Source organism: Patagioenas fasciata, chromosome 28 (assembly GCF_037038585.1).
Source record: "Patagioenas fasciata isolate bPatFas1 chromosome 28, bPatFas1.hap1, whole genome shotgun sequence".
Lineage (NCBI taxonomy): Eukaryota > Metazoa > Chordata > Aves > Columbiformes > Columbidae > Patagioenas > Patagioenas fasciata.
The window spans coordinates 3,601,938-3,622,844 of NC_092547.1; the positions used below are offsets into that span (position 1 = coordinate 3,601,938).

The following is a 20,907-nucleotide window of genomic DNA, read 5'->3' on the forward strand; positions in this document are numbered from 1 at the left end:
CCCGGCCCCGATCGCGGCCCCGGCGGGTGCGGCGCGGCCCGGCCCCGCGGCACAGCGACCGGCACGGGGAGGGGCGGGGCGGGGCGCCGGGGGGCGGGGCCGGAAGGGGGCGGGGCCTGTCGGGCACTCGCTGTGGGGGGACGCGGGGGGACGCGGACGCACGGAGCGTGGGACGCGCGGAGTGACGGTGGCGCGCGCGGGGCCAGGGCCGCGGTGTCGCACAGCCGGTCACTCGCAGAGTGTCGCACACACGGGGTCACGCGGGGTCACACGCCCAGGAGGGAGGGGGTGCCGCGACCTGCCCCCCGCCCCGCCCCCAGCCCCAGTTCCCGGTCCCTCCCGGTCCTCCCGGTCCCCGTGTCACCTCCCCAGTCCCCCCAGTCCTCCCGGTCCCCGTGTCACCTCCCCAGTCCTCCCAGTCCTCCCGGTCCCCGTGTCACCTCCCCAGTCCTCCCAGTCCCCATGTCACCTTCCCAATTCTCCCCCGCCTCATGTCACCCCCTCCCCAGTCCCACCCTGTGCCTTCGCAGTCCCCAGGCCCCCTGTCACCCCCTCCCCCCTCCCCCAGTCTCCTGCTTCCCCCCCCAGTCCCCGTGTCACCCCCCAAGGTGATCAATGCAGCGGGTACACCCTCGTGTGCCCTCATGTCCCCCTGTCACCTCCATCTCCTTCCTCCAGCCACCCCGTGTCCCCTCTGTGTCCCCCCTTGTGTGTCCCCATGTCCCACTGTGACACCCCACATCCCCTAATGTGTGCCCCCCGTGTCCCCTCATGCCACTCCCTGTGCCACCCCGTGTCCCCACTTGTGTGCATCCCCCACGTCACCCTGTGCCACCATGTTCCCTCATGTGTGCCCCCTGCACCACCCTGTGTCCCCCCATTCACATCCCCTTGGGCCACCCCCATGCCACCCCTATGTCCCTGTGCCTCATGTGTGTGCCTGTCCCTGGGACCCTGAGGGAGGGGACCCACTCATGTCCCAGTGCCACGTGGTGGCCCCCAAAAGATCCTCAGCACAGCCAAAAGGTCCCAATTACCCTGCAGGTAATTAAAACCAGCAGCTGCCCCCGCCCGGCTGCCGGTGGCCTCGCACGGGGCCAGAACGGGGGGTCCGGGCAGCGGGAGCCATGTGGGGGGCACAGGAGGGTGCAAGGGGGCGGTGGGGTCCGTACAAGGGTTGCACGGGGGGGTCCTGGTGCCACCCTTGCACGGCCGTGGTGAGTGGCGTGTGTCCCCATGCACGTCCTCGCACCAGATGCAAGTGACAGCCTGCAGACCCCAAGCTGGGCAGGGGGTGCCGCGGGGCCCCTTGCACTCGCGTGTGCAAGGCCTGCTGGTGAGCCCCTACACCCACAGGGCTCACGCCAAGGCCCCCCCGGCGCTCCCAGGGCATCACGGGATCCGGAGCATCACACCAACGTGGGACACGGAGCATCGCACCAACATGGGACACGGAGTGTTGCACCAACATGGGACACAGAGCATCACAGCAAGACACGTGTGCTCTCGTGTGCGGGGGCTCCGGGGTGCCCAGGGTCACCAGCGCCCTGCACGGTGCCTCGTGCAGGGAGGGACAGGCAGGGACCCCCAGAGACGGGCAGGGATGGCCCTGGCACGGGTGGGGACAGAGCAGGGCAGGCAGGGACAGGCAGGGCAGAGCAGGCCTGGCAGGCTGGGCAGGAGCAGGCAGGAGCAGGCAGGAGCAGGCAGGAGCAGGCAGGGCCTGGGGGCAGGCAGGCACCTCCCCACCCCCCTCCCTGTGCCCCTCCCAGACGCCTGGGTCCCTCCTGTGGGCAGAGGGCACCCAGAGCACCCCTAGGACAGCAGAGTGGGGGTGTGTGGGTGTGCACAAGTGAGCGTGAGCACGCACGAGTGCGTATGGGCATGCACAAGCACGTGCGAGCATGCACCAGCGTGTATAGGAATGAACGAGTGTGCAAGACTGCGTAAAGTGTGCGTGACCACGCGGGACCGTGGGAGCCCAGACAACTGCGCGTGTGACCGCACACGCGTGTGCCCTCCCTGCGGTGCCCCGCGGCGTGCGGCCGTGGCGGCCGGCGTGTCCCCGCGTGCGCACCGTTCTGTGCCGGCAGCACCCGCCCGGCCGCATTCCTGCCGCCCCCAGCTGCACCCACACCCCCGCCCCGGGGTGCGCCACCCCCACGCATGGCAGCACCTGGCACCACGGGGGCCCGTGGGGTGTGGGACGGTGGGTCCCGTGGGGTGTGGGATGGTGGGTCCCCATGGTATGTGGGATGGCAGGTCCCCGTGGGGTGCAGGACGGGGGGTCCTGTGGGGTGGGGACGGTAGGTCTGGTGGGGTGCGGACTGTGGGTCCCCGTGGGGTGTTGGACAGTGGGTCTGGGGAGGTGCAGACGGTGGCTCCCGTGGGGTGGGGACGGTGGGTCCCGTGGGGTGGGGACCGTGGGTCCCGTGGGGTGCAGCACCGCACGGTGACGCTCAATCTGTGCCACGTGCTCGGGGGAAACCTTCTTGGGGGGTTCCCGCCTGCCCAGGCGCCTCGTTTGCACGGCGTTGTGAGGCATTGCATGCCTTTGCACGACTTTGCACACCATTGCACACCATTGCACACTATTGCATACCATTGCACATCATTGCACGCCTTTGCACAGCTTTGCACGACTTTGCACACCATTGCACACCGTTGCACATCATTGCACACCATTGCACAGCTTTGCACAGTATTGCACACCATTCCACATCATTGCACATCATTGCACGCCATTACACACTATTGCACACTATTACACACCATTGCACAGCATTGCACAGCTTTCCACAGTGTTGCACACTATTGCAGACCACTGCACATGGTTGGACACCGTTGCACACTATTGCACACTGTTGCACACTATTGCACACCGTTGGACACTATTGCACACCATTGCACACCGTTGCACACCATTGCACAAGACAGCACAGCTGCGCCTGGCGCTGTGTTTCACCGCGCGGCTTTGCGCGGGTTTCACAGGGCACTTCACAGCTTTGCACGCCCTTGCACACCATTGCACGCCCTTGCACGCCAGCCCAGCGGCGCCAGCGGCCCCGTGTCCCCCCCAGCTCCGCGAGGAAACTGAGGCACGGGGGGGGCGCCCGGGCGGGGCCGCGCGGGCCGGGCGGAACAAAGCGGCCATTGAGCGGCGGGGGAGGAGTTTTCCACTCGCACTCTTTTCCGTGACCCCACGGGCAGCGGGGCCGCCCCCGCTCTTCCCCCTCCCCCCCGGCCAGGGGCTCCGGGCCTGGGGAAACTGAGGCACGGGGGGGGTGGGGGGGCGTTTTTTCCGCCGACCGCGAGGGCGCGGCGCTGCCACCTCCTCCAGGGGACGGGGACACGCGTGGCAGCGTCACACAGCGCGGCCGCGACAGCGGCCCTGCGGGGGCACAGCGGGCCCTGGGTGACAGGTTTATGTCCGCAAGGTGACACACATGGCACAGCCAGCGTGACACGCGTGTGCGTGGCGTGTTCTGGGTGACACGCGCCAGCACGGTGTGTCCAAGGTGACGTGTTTACATGTGTATGGCATGACCTGGGTGACACGCACACACGTGACGTGACCTCGGTGACACATTCGCACGCACATGGCATGTTCTGCGTGACACACGCCTACATGGTCTGTCCACAGTGACACGCTTGCACATACATGGCACGTCCCAGGTGACATCCTTGCACATACATGGCACGTCCCGGGTGACACCCTTGCACATACACAGCATGTCCTGGGTGATGCGCTGGCACACACGTGACATGACCTCGGTGACATGCTTGCATGCGCCTGGCATGTCCTGTGTCACACTCTTTCACACACTACGTGTCCTGGGTGACACATTCTGGACACCAAGGGTGGCACACGTGTCACCCTTGCACACGCAGCTGGCTGGTCACACATGTGACACGCTGGCACACGCACACAGCAGCTGCGTGTCACATATGCACGCGCTCCAAAGGGGTGGCAGAGCCCAGTGTCCCCTCCAGGGTACCCCAGAGCCCCCACGCACCCCCTGCCCCCCTACTGTCACCACAAGGGTTCAGGCCACCCTGCTTTGTCCCTTCCTCCCATGTCCCCTGGTCTCTTCTGTGTCCCTCACATTCCCCTGTGTCACACACATTCCCTGTGTCCCCCCGTCTCCCGTGGTCCCTTCTGTGTCCCTCACATTCCCCTGTGTCACACATATTCCCTGTGTCCCCCCGTCTCCCGTGGTCCCTGTGTCTCCCATGTCCCCCCGCCGTGTTCCTGTGTCCCTCCTGTCCCCCTGCCCCCTGCATCCCGTGTCCCTCCCGTTTCCCAGGTCCCCATGTCTCTCTGTGATTCCCGCGTGTGTCCCCCCGTGTCGTGGGCCCCGCAGCGCTCCGGGTCCCCGCCAGGGGGCAGCACGAGCCCGCGGGCCCCCTCGTGCCCCCCCACCCCCCCGCAGGGTGTCCCGCGTGGCGCGGGGGGGCCCAGCCCCCGCACCCATGGGTGCTGCCACGTGCGCTCCCCCCCCCCGCCCCCGCTCAGCGGCTCCGGGCCGCAAATCCCCCGGGGGGCGGGGGGGCCGGGCGGAGCCACCATGGGGCTGGGTTGGCCGGGACCCCAGCGCTGCCGCCGCGGGGGGCCCCCCCTGGCCTGCCCCCCCTGCTGCCCCCCCGCCTGTCACCCCCAGTGTCCCCCACCCAGCTGCTCCCTGTGTCACCCCCTGCCTTGCTGCCCCCCACCCAGTTGTCCCCAGTGTCGCCCCCCACCTTGTCACCCTCAATGTCACCCCCCCTGCTGCCCCCCACCCTGCTGCCCCACTCCCTGCTGCCCCCCACCCTGTCACCCCCCCTGCTGCTCCTCACCCTGTCACCCTCAAAGTCACCCCCCCTGCTGCCCCCCCCCCTGCTGCCCCCCTCCCTGTCACCCCCCCTGCTGCCCCTCACTCTGTCACCCCCAATGTCACCCCCCCTGCTGCCCCCTGTGTCACCCCCCGCCCTGTCACCCACAACCCCCCTGCTGCCTCCCCCCCTGCTGCTCCCCTCCCCCGCCCTGCTGTCCCCTGTCCCCCTGCTGCCCGCCCCGTTGTCCCCCTCCCCGCCGCCCCCGGCTGAGCATCAAGTGAGGAGGCGACCCGGGCCCCTCCTGCATCCCCCACTCGGGGAGCCCCCGGGCAGGTGCCCATCAGCTGCGGTGAGTATGGGGGTGCCGCCCCTGCAACTTGGGGAAACTGAGGCACGGGCGGGGCGCTCGCATGGGGGCAAGCGCTTGAGGGGTATTTGCAGGGGGGTCGGGGCATTTGCACCGTGCTGGGTGTGGGGCTGGGCTCTCGGCACAGGGCCGGGGTGACACACGGGGCCGCCGTGCCGGGGGGTGCACGGGGACAGTGTTGGGCACGGGGACCGCGTTGGGCACAGGGACAGCGTTGGGCACGGGGACCGTGTTGGGCACGGGGACAGCGTTGGGCACGGGGACAGCGTTGGGCACGGAGCGCTGCACGGTGGCCACCACGTGGGTTCCCCCTCACGTGCTGCCGGGCGGGGGCTGCCCCGGTGACCCCCAGCTAATCCCGTACAAGCGCAGCGCGCCCCGCGGGGCGAGCCGAGGCCGATCGGGCACTGACGAGCGACGCGGAGCTGAAGCGGACGCTACCGGGAGGCGCCAGTCCCGCCGAGGCTGGGTCGGACCTGGCCGGGCGGCCGGGCCCAGAGAACTGCGGTGAACGGAGCCACATCCGGACACGGGGCTGCCCCAGCGCTCAGTGTTTGTGCCAGTTCTCTTTAATACCAACGATCTGGACAGGCGATCCGCGTACGCTCGGTTTGGCAGCTGGGTGGGGGTGTCGATCTGCTGGGGGTGGGAAGGATCTGCAGAGGGATCTGGATCGATGGGCTGAGGCCAATTGTCTGAGTTCAACAAGGGTAAGTGCCGGGTCCTGCCCTTGGGTCACAACAACCCCGTGAACGCTGCAGCTGGGGAAGAGCGGCTGGAAAAGGCCCTGGGGGTGCTGGTGCCAGCGGCTGAACATGAGCCAGCGGGTGCTCAGGTGGCCAAGAGGCCACAGCATCCTGGCTGGGACCAGCACTGGGGTGGCCAGCAGGCCCAGGGCAGTGACCGAACCTGTGCTGGGACCTGGGGAGGACAAACCGCCAATCCTGGGGGCAGTTCTGGGCCCCTCGCGCCAAGAAAGAGCTTGAGGTGCTGGAGCGAGTGGAGAGAAGGGAACGGAGCTGGTGAGGGGCTGGAGCACAAGTGTGATGGGAGCGGCTGAGGGACCTGGGGGGTTCAGCTGGAGAACAGGAGCTGAGGGGAGACCTTCTGATCTCTGAACTGCCTGAAAGGAGCTTGGAGCCAGGGGGGTCGGGCTCTGCTGCCCAGGAACAAGCGCCAGGAGCAGAGGAAACGGCCTCAAGTTGCCCAGGGGAGGTTGAGGCCGGAGACTGGAGACAATTCCTCACCCCAAGGGCTGCCCAGCGCGCGGGGCTGGGGGCACCAGTGGGGACGGACGGGACGTGTGGAGGCGGCGCTGAGGGTCAGGGCGAGCGGGCAGCGCTGGGCTGATGGCGGCACTCGGTGGCCTGAGGGGTCTTTTGCTACCTCAATTATTTTGTGATCCTACGAACAGCGGGCAGACCCCCCATGTGGGTCCCTATATGTACCACTGACCCACGGACACCCCACAGGCTCCACTGCGAGAGGCCCAGTCGGCGCTGCCACCCCACAGACCCCCCATAGGCACCTCCAGACAACCCAAGAGGGACCTACAGACCCTGGTGCCACACAGACACGCTACAGATACTCTGCAGACCCCCAACACGGGACCCTATAGGCACTGCTGCCCCACAGGCACCCTGCAGACAGCTGTGAGGGGCCCCAAGGCACCTGTGCCCCACGGACGGAAGCCCCACGGAGGCCCCACGGCCGCGACCCCCGCGCCCCGGGCCGAGCGCGGGAAGGAGGGGCGAGAGCCGGCCTGCGTCACGTGACGCGGGCCAAGATGGCGGCGCCCAGCGGAAGCGGAAGTGGCTGCGCGGAGGGGCCGGAGCGCTGAGGGGCAGGTGGGTCCGGGCGGCCCCGGGGGGCGTGGGGAGCGGGGCCGGGGGGACCCCGGGGGGCCCGGGAGCCCTGCGGCAGGCGGGGAGGGGCCGCCGGGCCGGGAGGGTGGCGGGCGGGGGTCAGTGGGGCCGGCGGAGCCACAGGCGCGTTTGGGGCGAGCCGGGGGGTGACTGACCCCACCACCCCCAGGGTCTCCGCAGCCCCCCGGCGATGCCAGGGGTGCCCGCAGCACCATGTTCCTCGCCTCCTACGCCGCCTGCGCCCTCCTGCTGGCCGCCTGCCTGGCTCTGGAGCTGCCCGCCTGCCGCCCCCGGCCGCCCGCCGCCCCCCACCACGCCAACCCGGCTTTCCGCCGCTTCCAGCGCGGGTACTACCGCGGGTACCTGCCGGCGCTGGCCGCCGACTGGCTGCAGGGCCCCTACCTCTACAAACTGTACCAGCACTACCGCTTCCTGGAGGGACAGATCGCCATCCTCTACGTCTGCGGCTTCGCCTCCAACGTCCTCTTCGGGTTGGTTTCTTCGTCTTTAGTCGATCGATTGGGTCGGAAAAAATCCTGCATCCTTTTCTCCTTGACCTACTCGATTTGCTGCTTGGTTAAACTCTCCCGGGATTACCTGGTGCTGGTGGTGGGGAGGGTTCTGGGGGGTCTGTCCACGGCGCTGCTCTTCTCCGCCTTTGAGGCGTGGTACGTCCACGAGCACGTGGAGCGCTACGACTTCCCCAGCGAGTGGATCGCCGTCACCTTCTCCCGAGCGGCTTTTTGGAACAACGTCATCGCGGTGGCGGCCGGGGGAGCGGCCGATTTCTTCGCCGAGTGGTTGGGCTTGGGCCCGGTGGCCCCGTTCATGGTCTCCATTCCCTTCCTGGTGCTGTCCGGGTTCTTTGCCGTGAAAAATTGGGATGAAAACTACGGGAAGAAACGAGCTTTCTCCAAAAGCTGCAGCGACGGTTTGAAGTGCCTCCTCTCCGACCGCCGCGTCCTTCTCCTGGGCACCATCCAGGCTTTGTACGAAAGCGTCATCTACATCTTCATCTTCCTCTGGACGCCCGTCCTGGATCCCCACGGTGCTCCCTTGGGCATTGTCTTCTCCGCCTTCATGGCCGCCAGCGCGCTGGGCTCCTCGCTCTACCGCCTGGCCGTGTCCCGGCGGTACCACCTGCAGCCCGTGCACCTCCTCGCCCTCGCTGTCCTCCTCGTCTTCTTCTCCCTTTTCATGCTCACCTTCTCCACCAGCCCTGGCCAGGAGAGCCCCACCGAGTCCTTCCTCGCGTTCCTCCTCATCGAACTCTCCTGCGGGCTTTACTTCCCAGCTATGGGTTTCCTCCGCCAGAAAGTGGTGCCGGAAAAGGATCGCTTGGGGGTGATGAACTGGTTTCGCCTCCCCCTGAATTTACTGGCGTGTCTGGGTTTGCTGGTTCTCCACGACAGCGACCGCCAGACGGGCACCAGGAGCATGTTTGGGCTCTGCGTGGCCGTCATGCTGCTGGCGCTGGTGGCCGCCGGCCGCCTCTTCGCCCTCAGCCGCCACGACGTGGAGCTGCGGCTGCTCGCACCCCCGGGACAGCCCGACGCCGCTGATGCTGCACCCGAGCTGTGACGGGGCCTCACGATGGGTGTCACCTCCCCTGACGGGACATGGGGTGAGCGGCCTACCCCCAGAGCCGCTGGTGACCCTCAAAATGTCCTTGTCTCCACCGCTTCCATGGTGGTGTGGGGAGCTGGAAGCACACAGGGAGGAGTATATTCCATTTTTTTATAAAAATCACCCAAACAAATAAAAAGCGTTTCTGCTTCCCGGATGTCTGCGGGAAGTGCAATCCAGTGGAAGAAAATCATTGGGAGGTCAGAGAGCTCCGTCCGGAACTTGGGGGAAAAACCGTGAGATTCTGCCCCTTGGAAGAAGGGTCAGGACACTGTGAGGTTGTGCGGGGGGAAAATCAGAAGGGCCAAAGCCCCACTAGAGCTGAGCTGCTGCTAAAAAGGGAGCAAAAACTGGTTCTAGAAACACATCAGCTTTGGGAGGGCTGGGGAGGATCTCTGTCCTTCAGTGGATGCGGGGACACAGTGACAGGTAGGGCACTTAATGCCACCTTTGCCTCAGTCTTTCCAGTAAGACCAGTTGTCCTTGAGGTACCACCCCCTGAGCTGGGGACAGGGGCCAGGAGGAGCCCCCAGGGTTCAACCCCAGCCCCGGGGTCGCCCCCCGAGCGCTGACAGGGCCTGGGGAGACACTGGAAGAGCCGGCGCTGCCTTCACCAGCACCTCGGGGGCCCTGCCGACCATCATCCCCCACAAAGAGCCGCAGCACGGCCCCTGCCCAGGGCAGCCCCCCCAGTCAGGCAGGGGGAGCCCCCATTCCCATGAGCCTCCCGGGGGCACAGGGGCCCAGAAGGGCTCTGCATCCCCTGGCACCCCCAGGGCACGACCGCACGCTGGTGTTGGGGGGCTCAGGGCCGGGGGGTCTGGATGTGACAGCACCAGCAGGGGGGCAGAACCAGGGAGGAGACCCCAGTGCCCCTGCCTCCCCGTACCAGCCCTGCTCTGAGTGACGGGCTCCCCAGCACCCCCCGCGCAGGACGGGGGCGGCGCGGCCGGAGGCCCCGGTTATGGGGGGCAGAGCTGGCTGGGGGGACCCTCACGGCCCCGGCCCGCGGGAGATGGCGGGACCCGTCCCCGGGGCGGTTGGAGGGCGGGCCGGGCTGTCCAGGGTGTCCCCGGTGTCCCCGCACACGCGGCCGCTCACGGGCCCGCCACGGTCGCGAGGGGGCTCCCGCCGGTTTATAAGGCACCGCCGTGGCCGATGGCCCGCCCCACGGCGTAACGCCAGCCAATCAGCGGCGGCAGCGGCAGGCTATACCCGGCTGGGATTGGTCAACGCCCCTGCAGGGCTCGGCCTGCCAGCGATAGGCTGATATCAACCTATCAGCTCTGGGAGGAAGCGAAGCAGCTGATCAGAGAGAGGATGGGAAGGACAGAGCGCCGCGAGGAGGGGGATTGTGGGATAGCGGCGGACCTGCACCCGCGCTCTGCGCCGGGGTCTCGCACCCCGCGGCCCCCCGGCCCGACCCCCGGCACTGCCCCCGACCCCCGGCACTGCCCCCGACCCCCGGCACTGCCCCCATCCCCGGCACGGCCCCCGACCCCCGGCACTGCCCCCATCCCCGGCACCGCCCCCGACCCCCGGCACTGCCCCCATCCCCGGCACCGCCCCCGACCCCCGGCACCGCCCCCGACCCCCGGCACTGCCCCCATCCCCCGGCACTGCCCCCGACCCCCGGCACTGCCCCCATCCCCGGCACGGCCCCCACCCCCGGCACGGCCCCCATCCCCCGGCCCACACGAGCGATCCGGACCCGGGCTCGCCGCAGCCTTTATTTGCGGCTCAAGCAGGATGGGGACACAGGGGGACACAGCGCTGAGACCCGCGCCCCTTCCCGCCCCCGGGCCCGGGCCAGCGCCGGGGACCCGCCCATGCCCGCAGACCTCGGGGCCACCTCCGTGCGGGGGGAGACGGACAGGACCCCCAGGGCCCGGGACGTCTGATAAACGTTCAATACACCTGAGGTTCCAGTGGGGAAAAATAAATGGGTGATAAACAGCAATAAATAAGGGGGGGCGACAAGGCACCCGGCTGTGCCGCAGCCCCGTGGCGCTGGCAGCGGGGAGTGGCCGGATCCCCCCCGCTCCCGGCCAGCACGGGGCCGGTGCAGCGGGACCCCCGTCACTCCTTGTGCGACTCCGTCAGCAGCCGCTGCGGGGAGAGAACTGGGGGTCAGTCCCACGGCGGGGCTGCCCCCCCAGGCAGGGCCCCCCCGCCGCCCAGCCCTCACCTGCCTGTCCCGCGTCTCCACGGTTCTGATCAGCACCGCCCTCCGCGCCGCGCTCTCCCCCGGCGGCTCCAGTGCTGCGGCACAGAGACGCTGTCAGCCCCCCGGGCCCCCCGGTGCAGGTGGGTGCAAAGCCACCCCGGGCAGGGGCACAGGAACCCCCCTGCGCCCCCTGGGGTGTCTGCCCCGAGAGAGGGAGGAAAGACCCCCAGCCCCCCTCACCTGAGCTCCTCATGCTGAAGGAGGTGGTGGGGTGCAGAGGGACGGTGATCCTGGGGGGGCAGGGAGAGGTTGTGAGGGGGGCTCTAGGGCTCCCAGGCTGATGACCCTGACCCTTTCAGCCCAGTGGGTCAGTGACCCACGTCTCGGGTAAGTGGTGCTGGGCTGCACCCGGGGGCTGCGGGGCTGGGGAGGAGGAGGCAGCAGCCCCCCCGCCATCGCACCCCCCTTGGCCTTGTCCTTATCTCGGCAGAGAACCTCCCGTGGGAACCTCGTGTTTGCCCGCAGGGACGGTTCCCAGAGCCACCCCCGCACACAGCTCTGTGCTGACCAGGATCACCAGGGAGGGCAATTCCTCACCCAGCCGGGCTCTGCACCCCAGTGGTGACAGGGACGCGTGGCCACGTGTCCCCTCTCCCCTCTCCTCACCGGCTCTCCTCGCCCTCCAGCAGCTTGCGGTACGTGGCGATCTCGATGTCCAGGGCCATCTTGACATTGAGCAGGTCCTGGTACTCGCGCAGGTGCCGGGCCATCTCCTCCTTCATCTGCTGGATCTCCTGCTCCAGACGCCCCACCATGTCCTGGTAGTTCCCGATCTCCTCCCCAAACTCATCCTCCATCTCCCGCATCTGCCGCTGCAACGCCTCATTCTGCGGGGGAGAAGGGGCCTCGTGGGGCCTGTGGCCCGTGGCCCGGGCCCCCCCGGTCCCCCTCAGCAGCTCTCACCATGCCCTTCAGCCCGTCCACCTCGCAGGTGAGGCTCTGGATCTGCCGCCGGGACTCGTTCATCTCCTGCTTGGCCAGCCGCAGCGCCTCGTGGTTGCGGTTGGCTGCGTCCGAGAGGTCAGCGAACTGCAGGGGCCGGGGACGTCAGGGCTGCCGGGACGCCCCAGCCCACCTGCGGCCCCCCCGGCCTGGGTACCTTCGACTTGTACCACTCCTCGGCTTCCTGCAGGTTCTTCACGGCGATGCTCTCGTACTGGGTGCGGATCTCGCGCAGCGCGGCCGTCAGCGCTGGCTTGCAGACCTCAACCTCCGCCGGCACCGCGGCGCGCGGGGCGCTCACCTCCAGGTCCTGCAGCTCCTGCGCAGGCACACGAGCCGTCACGACGCGGCACACAGACGGTCACAACACGGCACACAGACTGTCACAACGTGGCACACGGGCCGTCACAACACGGCACACAAACTGTCACGATGCGGCACACGGGCCTGCCCCGCCCCCACCGCACCGTGGCCCCCACCTCTTCATGCAGTTTCTTGAGGAAGCCGATCTCGTCCATGAGCAGCTCGACCTTGCGCTCCAGCTCCAGGCGGGACAGTGTGGCGTCGTCCATGTCCTATGGGGAGAGGCTGGGCTGGGACGAACTGTGGGGCAGCATGGAGGGGATGGGACCCCCCCCAGGACCCACCCCACGGGTGGTGCGGGACAGGGCGTGCCCGGTGCATGGGGCATCGCTGGGCAGCCAGGGCAGGGGCCGTGCGCAGGACATGGGCATCACCAGAGTGCTGCGTGGAGAGCACCGGGCAACGAACACTGCAGGGGGGATGGACCTCCCAGCCTCCTCACCTTGCGGAACAGCACCAGGCTCCTCTCCGCATCCTCCCGCTTCTGCGTCTCGTCCTCCAGCCTGGGGACATTAGAAGTGACAAGGAGGTGGGGAACAGGGTGCAGCCCCCCAACCTGGTCCCTCCTTGAGGCTGATGCCTCAGCCCCTCACGCGCTGCAGGCACACGGGGATGGAGGAGGTGGGAGAGGAGCCTCCCCAGCCTGAGCTGCATCCTCCTTACAGCCCCCAAGAGCCTGGGCTGCCCCGGGGGTGTCCCTGTCCTTGCACTGCCAGGACAGGACCGGCCCCTCCCACAGGGCCCCCAGATCCTGGGGGACCCCACCCGGGCCTTGTCACGACCCCTCCGCAGCCCTTCACGGCCCCACTGGGACACACTCTTCCCGGGAGGTCCGGCCCTGTTCTGGTCCCATCTCCCCGCGCCCGGTGCTCATCCCAGTCCGCTCCCAGTGTCCCCACCCCGCCGCGCTCCTCCCAGCGCCCCGCCCTTCCGCAGAGCCCCGCTCCCCCCGGCCCCACCGGCCCCGGCGCACCCCGGCCCCACCGCAACATCCCCGCTGCACCCTCCGTCCCAGCGCACCCCTCATCCCGGCGCACCCCGGCCCCACCGCAACGTCTCCGGGCCCCACCGCAACATCCCCGCTGCACCCTCTATCGCAGCGCACCCCTCATCCCGGCGCATCCCCTGGTCCGCATCTCTCCAGCGTCCCCCGGTGCACCCCACATCCCCACCTCGCTGCATTCCACTCCCCATCCCCGTCTCCCCATCCAGTGCATCTCCCGGTCCCCCGCACCCCCCGGTGCAACCCCTGTCCCCGCCCCGGTGCACCGCCCGCAGCATCCCCCGTTCCCCCGGTGCCACCCCCGCCCCGCCGCGCACCCACCGCTGCCGCAGGGCCGCCAGGTCCGTGGCCAGCCCGTCCCGCTCGGCCTGGAGCCGGTCGCGGTCCCGGCCGAGGCGCTGCAGCCGCTCCCGCAGCCCCCGCAGCTCCCCCCGCACCAACCCGGCGGCACCGGGCGCGGTGGCGGCGGCGGCGCGGCCCAGGGCGGCTCTCAGGGCCCCGTTCTGCCGCTCCAGCGCCCGCACCCGCTCCAGGAAAGCGGCGAAGCGATCGTTCAGCGCCGCCAGTTCCTCTCGCTCCGCGCTGCGCGCCGCCGCCGCCGCCGCCGCCAGCCGCCCCGCCGCCGCGGTGACGGGCGGTGTCGCCCCGAGGGCGCGGCCGCCGCGGCTCATGGTGGTACCGGGAGGGCGGCGGCCGCCGGTAGCGGCTGTTTATAACGGGTGGCGGCTCCGCCCCACCGGGGGGACCCGGGGGTGCGGGCGCGAGGGGAGGGGTCTCCCGGCCGGGGGGACTGGGGCTGCGGGGGTCCCCTCGGGGTTAAGGGGGCAAGGAGAGGGCTCGGGAGCGGCCAGGGACCCCCTCGGGATTCGGGGCCGGGAGCTGTAGGGTCCCCCCTCGGCGGTGCAGGCAGAGGGTCCCAGCAGCCCTGGGGCCGGTAGGGAGAGGGGCCAGGGGTGGCTGGGGGATGCAGGAGAGCATCTGGGGGGCCCCATGGGGTGCAGGGCAGTACCGGGGGTTATAGGGTACCCCTCAAGTAGCATAGGGAGACAGGGGGTGCAGACCCCCCCACTGGGATATAGAGTGGGACTGAGGGCTGCAGGGTGAGCCCCATTCTCAACCCCGGCTGTGGGGCTGAGCGGAGCCCCCACCTCGGCAGGGTCCCGCTCTGCCCGGGCTGCTCGGGCAATGCAGGTTCTGCCCGTCCCAGCAGCCGGAGGGGGGGCCTGTCCCCCCCATTTTGCATGGACAGCCATGACTCGGCTCCACAGGAGCTGACATGCGCAGGGGCAGCGCTGGAGAGCAAGCTCTGGCCCCCCCAGGGCCCCTTTCCGGACGGCGAGGACGGTGCTTACGGGAAGGGGTCAGTGTCTCTGCCCAGGGGCTGGGGGTCCCCCCTCCCACCCAGCCCCCCCAGCTCCGCAGAGCACCGCACACAGAGCAGCTCCGTGCCAGGAGCAGCAGGACAGGGGGTACACCCATCCGCACCAGCCGTGCCCAGGGCCAGATCCTGCCCATGAACCGTGAGGCGCAGGGCTCTGGGAGCTGTTCCCAGGGGTCCTCACCCCACCTGGGATCCCCCATGTGACAGGGACCCCTGGGGACAATGGGGTTGGGAGGAGGGCATGAAGCATCCCCAGGGCAGGCGGCACGGGCAGCTCACAGCACAACCCGGGCCAAGGGACCCCTGTCCCACGCACCCCCCGCCCCCAGCACAGCCCCTGTGCCAGCTGGAGGCAGCACCGGGCAGCCGGCCCAGGCCAGGGCGGCTGAGCCAGGACCCCTCCCCTCGGGACACCCAGACAGTAAACGAGGGAAGACTGGGAAGAGCGATTTTAATGAACAGCGTCACTGGAACTGGCAGAAGACGAGGCACTGGTATTCCCGTCCAGCCCCAGGGCTCCCACTGGTGATGGGCAGCAGAACATCCCCCCCCCCACAACCAGGGACCCCTCGGGCAAGGCAACCCCTCCCTGCCAAGGCACAGCAGGGAGCAGAGATACCCCCCCAGGCTTCCACCAAACTGGGGGTTCACAGACCCTCTGCCCCCCAGCAGTTAAACCACTCCATGTGCTCACTTGGCTGCTGGTCCTAAGGAAACCGAACACCCCCCAGGCCCTGCTCCAGAGCCGGGCACAGCACGGGGGACACACGGGGGACACTGCCCAGCTGCAGGATGGGGGGAGACACCAGTTTGGGGAGCACAGGCTGGGGGGTGCGGGGCTCAGCACAAACCCAGGGAGCAGGATGGAGGCGCTGGGTGCACCAGGGGCTGTCGGGGACGGCGTCCAGAGGACATCGCAGCACAGAGTAAAGACAACAGAGCCGGGTAAGACAGGAAATGCTTTTTATTCAGACCCACGAGGAAGGACAGGTGGGTACGGGACAGACTTCCCACTGAAGCACAGACCATTGAACAGGACAGAGCGCGGCGCACACACTGCTACAGACCCACGGCAGGGTCCTCCACTAGGTTATGTTCCCTGTAAGAGCAGCACCCTTGTGAGAGTTTAGTATTCCTCCCCTTCCTCCTCTCCCTCCCCTTCCACCGAGTCCACCCCCACCTCCTCGTAATCCTTCTCCAGGGCAGCCATGTCCTCCCGGGCCTCCGAGAACTCCCCCTCCTCCATGCCCTCCCCCACGTACCAGTGCACGAACGCCCGCTTGGCGTACATCAGGTCAAACTTGTGGTCCAGGCGGGCCCAGGCCTCGGCGATGGCCGTGGTGTTGCTCAGCATGCACACAGCGCGCTGCACCTTGGCCAGGTCCCCCCCGGGCACCACCGTGGGCGGCTGGTAGTTGATGCCAACCTTGAAACCAGTGGGACACCAGTCCACGAACTGGATGGTGCGCTTGGTCTTGATGGTGGCGATGGCGGCGTTGACGTCCTTGGGCACCACGTCCCCGCGGTACAGTGGGAGTACGGCACCAGGTTGGTCTGGAACTCCGTCAGGTCGACATTTAGTGCCGCAGGGAGGCCGTGATAGAGGACACGATCTGGCTAATGAGGCGGTTGAGGTTGGTGTAGGTTGGCCTCTCGATGTCCAGGTTGCGGCGGCAGATGTCATAGATGGCCTCGTTGTCCACCATGAAGGCACAGTCGGAGTGCTCCAGGGTGGTGTGAGTGGTGAGGATGGAGTTGTAGGGCTCCACCACGGCCGTGAAGACCTGGGGGGCCGGGTAGATGGAGAACTCCAGCTTGGACTTCTTGCCGTAGTCGACGGAGAGGCGCTCCATGAGCAGGGAGGTGAAGCCAGAGCCGGTGCCGCCCTGAACACCAGGAGCCCTGCAGCCCTGGGCAGCCTGGGGCAGTGTTTGAGCAGCTCAGCCGTGGCTTCACACCCAGAAGCCGCCCCCTCCATGGAACCCTGTGGGCAGCCAGCTCAGGCTTTGATGTTGAGGAGCTCCCCGAGCGGAGCTGGCGGCGCAGCAGGTCCAGCCGGCACCAGCGTGGGAAACACGGGTTCAAAGAGCTCAGGCAGCCGCACCAGCCAGACCAGTGCCACACCAGCCAGACCAGTGCCGCACCAGCACCCAAACCAGGGCTGTGTGGCTGCTCTGCCCGGGCCATGCGGTCTCCTGCTCTCCTCCCCACGGCCAGTGCTGGCACCAGCGTGGGATGGGCCGTGCTGCCCTGGGGCAGCGGTGTCCCATGGGGCACTGGGGACAGCCCAGACCTGTCACCCACCCCCAGGGCAGCCCCACCTTTTGTCCCAAAGTGCTGATGGGGCAGGAAGGGCCTGGTGATCACCCACCAGGGACCCAGGTGTCCTTTTGTCCCCAACCACCCCCTGGCAACGGACCCACACTGTGAAACCCCATGGGATGCTCGCCAGCTGGCGGATGCGGTCGAGGACCAGGTCGATGATCTCCTTGCCGATGGTGTAGTGCCCACGGGCGTAGTTGTTGGCCGCATCCTCCTTGCCCGTGATCAGCTGCTCGGGGTGGAAGAGCTGCCGGTACGTCCCTGTGCGCACCTCGTCTGCGGGAGAGCCCCCCGTGCATCAGCACCCAGAGTCCCCGCAACACCGGGCGCCCCATGCACCCCACGTCCCCCCCGCGCTCACCGATCACCGTGGGCTCCAGGTCCACGACAGCGCTGTGGTGGTTAAAACAACGCACGGCGGGACGCAGACGGGGATGCACGCACAGAGATCTTGCTCAGGAAGGAGCGCTGAGCCAAGCAGAGCGGAGCGCTGAGCCAGGCGGGGGCCATTATTAGCCATCGAGAATTGTCACGGAGGCACCCCGGGGTTGGTCTAAGGGACAACAGGGTCCAAAACAACTTGTATTAAACCGGTGAGAAACAGGGCTTAGCACTCCAAAAGGGACCTGAATACAGGTTCGGATGTCAGTTGAGGAAAATTAAGGAGCAGCAACCAATACAACAGGAGGTCCCCAGTGTGCATGCACGTGGCTTCACCAAAACAATGCCGGAGCCACCCCGAGTCCGGGAAGAGCCCGCACTGCATGAACACGGTGTGGGGTTGTTTAAAGGGGTACACGTACTCGTAGTGAGTATGGAAAGTGCACACTCACGATTCTGCGAGAGTAAATTTATAATACACTCGCAATCCTGCGAGGAGCAATACACGTGAAAATGTGCACGGAATAGTACACATGCTTATGTGGAAGCACGGGAGGAAAATACACCCGCAATTATGCGAGGGTTAATTTTACACGTGCTCGTATTGAGCACAGAAAGTTACACGTGGAAATGTGCATAGAAAGTATAAATACACGTGCAAATGTGCAGGAAAGTATAGATACACTCGCAGTCCTACGAGGAGCAATTGTACTCACAGCCGTGGCCGCAAGGCAAGCGGAGTCTCCATCCCGGGGGGGTCCCGGCGGCGGCATCTCGGTCCTGCCCCGAGTGACCCGCGACAATGGGCAGAGCCTCCCCGACAGTCCCGGGTTTTATTGGCTGATCCGATTGACTGTGGGCCTTCCAGAAGCTTCTCCGCACCCCCACCCTGGGTGTGGGTGCCCCTGAAGCCTCCAAACACCCCCGCACTGGTCCAAACACCGCGCACTGGTCCAAACACCCCCACACTGGTCCAAACACCCCCACACCGGCCGCGGGCGCCCAGCGGCTCCGTGGCGCCTGGGCGCTCCCTTCTCTTAACGACCCTGGCCAGGGGGTCTGGGGCCAAACAAAAGCTGTAGCAGAGAGGGGGAGATGTGCCTACTCCTTCCATGATGAGGGAGGGAGGGGGAGAAAGGGGGGTTGCATCCTGCCACAGCGATTTATAGGATTCACACATACGGGCCTGGACTAAGATGTTACTTAAGATGTTTTTTCAGTAATTGTTATTAAAAACACACCACACGTTCTGTTTGTTTCGGTTACGTTCCCACTCACTCACAGACCAGGCGCAAGGACATTCACACATCACACGGACGGGGGTGGTTTTCTGACCCCAGATGCCATTCTCACTGGCCTGGGAGATCACTTCTTACACTCATAAACAAAGGGCTTGTGTGTGATCGGTCCAAAGCCCTTCAGCTGGAACCGCTGGGCCCACAGGCGGCCCGGGGCACGTGTTTGCCGGCCCCCGTCTCGCTGAAGAAGGTGTTGAAGGAGTCGTCCCCCCCACCGATGGTCTTGTCACTGGGCATCTGCCCATCGGGCTGGATGCCGTGCTCCAGGCAGTACAGCTCCCAGCAGGCGTTGCCGATCTGCACGCCCGCTTGGCCCACGTGGATGGAGATGCACTCACGCTGCGGGGACAGGACAAGGTGCTGTGTCACCCCAGGCTCCCTCCTTTGTCCCCGCACCAGCTGCAGCGCCCACCAGGGACCCCGTGGGGACGCTGCTGCCAGGACGGGCTGGCATGGAGCTGGAAGGGCCAGTGCCCAGCGCTGGGTGGGGCCCAATCCTGCCCAGACGTACCCCATTGTTCTGGGCCACACCCAAAGGGGGGTGTCTCTGCTCGGGGGGTCCCATCCTGCCCCTCGAGGAAGCTGGGACTCTGCCCATTGTGGGATGGGGAGCTCAGCACCGGGGGCTCATCCTGCCCCAAGGGACTGGAACCACCCAGGGTAAGATGGGGAGCCCTGAGGATCCTATCCTGCCCCACTTGCTCTGTTGAGACTCAGCAATGCCCAGTGCAGGGAGGGGGCTCAGCACCAGGGGCTCCCACTAGACTAGGGCCACACCCAGTGGGGGTCCCCATGCTGCTCTGCCTTGTCCTCTGGTGCGGGAGAGGCTGCTCAGCACCGGGGGGAAAGGGTGGCAGTCAGGTCCCCCCAGCACCGAAACTGCCCCCTCGGGGCAGTTTCCCCTCCCGGCTTGGGCAGCCCCACGGGGGCCGGCGGGAGCTGTGGGGATGTGTCCGCGACCTGAGTGGGAACCCAGGCCACACGCTGTGCCCCGCTGTGTCCCCCATGGCTCCGGGCCCCAAACTGGGGGCTCACAGGCCCCGTGTCCCCCCGCTCAGGGGCTGCCCATGCTCGGCAGCCCCACGAGATGTCCTGGACACACGAGGAGCTTCACCCCCCGGACCGCAGCCCCACGGGGGTCCCGCAGCCCCGGCTGCCCGCAGCGCCCCCGGGCCCGTCCCCACCGGAACCGGCGACGAGGGTGACGAGGGGTACGCGGCGGCCCCCCCGCCATAGCCCTTGGAGAGGGCGTGGTCTCCAGCGGGCCGGGGCTCAATAATTCCCCGCCCCTCCGTGACCACGCCCTCACCTCGGGCCACGCCCCTCACCGACCCACCTCGATTCCGATTGGTCGGTTCGAAAGCCTGAGGGTGACGTCAGCAGAATGAAATGTGGTGGGCGGGAGCATCAGGCCGCGGGGGGTGTCGGGGGTGATGAGGGGCGGCGGGGCTGGGGACGCGTTGGGATTAGGGGGCTCAGGTGGGGCGGGGCTCTGCTGTCCCCGTCCCGTTCCCGTGGGAAGCCCCGCGGGCTCCTGTCCCCCCGGCTCCTGTCCCCGGCCGCCGCCCGTGTTTCCCTGCCAGGCCCTGGGGTGCGGGACCCCACACAGGGGCAGCTCCTGTGGGGCAGGACGGGCGGGGGGGCACCGCACACTCAGCCCGGGAGCAGCGCCCCGTGCTGCCCTGGACCCCCTGCCCTGGGCTGGGGTGAGCGCAGGTTGGGTGGTCGGCCTCGTGTTCCCAGGGCCAGAGACGAGTTTGGGGACACGGGCAGCCCTGGAGATCCCCGTGCTGCGGGGCCACTCCCTTGGTGCCCCCCCTCCCGGCAAAGGGACACTGTCCCCGTGCAGGGCTGAGGGTGGGGACACCAGGACATCCCCAGGGACCAGTCCCAGCGCTGCACCCGGCTTCCCACTGCACAGCGCTGGGCACAACGGGGCACCCTCAGTGTCCTCCCCCCTCCTTGGGCACCCCCCGTGTCCCTCCATCCCCTGGGCTTCCCCTGGGCACCCCCAATGTCACCCCACTGGGCACACCCTCGGTGCTGGCGCCTGCCTGGGGCAGGGGTGTCCAGTGTCCCAGCAACACCCACTCCTTCAGCCACTGATGCCACCAGAGCTCCCTGGACCCCCCTATGGCCCAGCTGGGGGTCAGGGGGGTGCTCGGGGGGGCTGGGCAGAGCTGAGGCCCCCCCAGCAGCAGGGTCTCTCCTGCCTCGTCCCCACCGCCGCCACCGCCGCGCTCCTTTATCGCAGGCTTTGCCGCAATGCGGTGCTGCCCCGGGAGCGCCGAGCGATGCTGCAGCCCCCTCCCCACCG

The 20,907-nt window shown here is 67.9% G+C and overlaps 2 protein-coding genes and 1 pseudogene across 3 annotated transcripts; 1 reads left to right on the forward strand and 2 right to left on the reverse strand.

The window, feature by feature from the left end:
- Positions 1 to 6,920: 6,920 nt before the first annotated feature.
- Positions 6,921 to 8,846, forward strand: MFSD5 (major facilitator superfamily domain containing 5). The gene is made up of 2 exons (XM_065858927.2): positions 6,921 to 7,029; positions 7,217 to 8,846. The coding sequence occupies exon 2, from the start codon at positions 7,261 to 7,263 to the stop codon at positions 8,626 to 8,628; it is 1,368 nt and encodes a 455-aa protein (XP_065714999.2). The 5' UTR covers positions 6,921 to 7,029; positions 7,217 to 7,260; the 3' UTR covers positions 8,629 to 8,846.
- A 1,544-nt stretch (positions 8,847 to 10,390) lies between these two features.
- On the reverse strand, positions 10,391 to 13,899 carry PRPH (peripherin). Of its 2 annotated transcripts, none has more exons than XM_071800096.1 (9): positions 13,530 to 13,899; positions 12,648 to 12,708; positions 12,322 to 12,417; positions 12,000 to 12,161; positions 11,804 to 11,929; positions 11,507 to 11,727; positions 11,081 to 11,130; positions 10,862 to 10,935; positions 10,391 to 10,785 (listed from the first exon to the last, which is right to left on the reverse strand). In XM_071800096.1, the coding sequence occupies exons 1-9, from the start codon at positions 13,877 to 13,879 to the stop codon at positions 10,753 to 10,755; spliced, it is 1,173 nt and encodes a 390-aa protein (XP_071656197.1). In that variant the 5' UTR covers positions 13,880 to 13,899; the 3' UTR covers positions 10,391 to 10,752. The 2 variants fall into 2 exon arrangements, with proteins under 2 accessions (XP_071656197.1, XP_065714973.2); XM_065858901.2 differs by having other exon boundaries at positions 10,391 to 10,782; positions 13,530 to 13,898.
- Positions 13,900 to 15,535: 1,636 nt separating this feature from the next.
- On the reverse strand, positions 15,536 to 19,121 carry LOC136113662 (tubulin alpha-1B chain-like; annotated as a pseudogene).
- Positions 19,122 to 20,907: the final 1,786 nt, after the last annotated feature.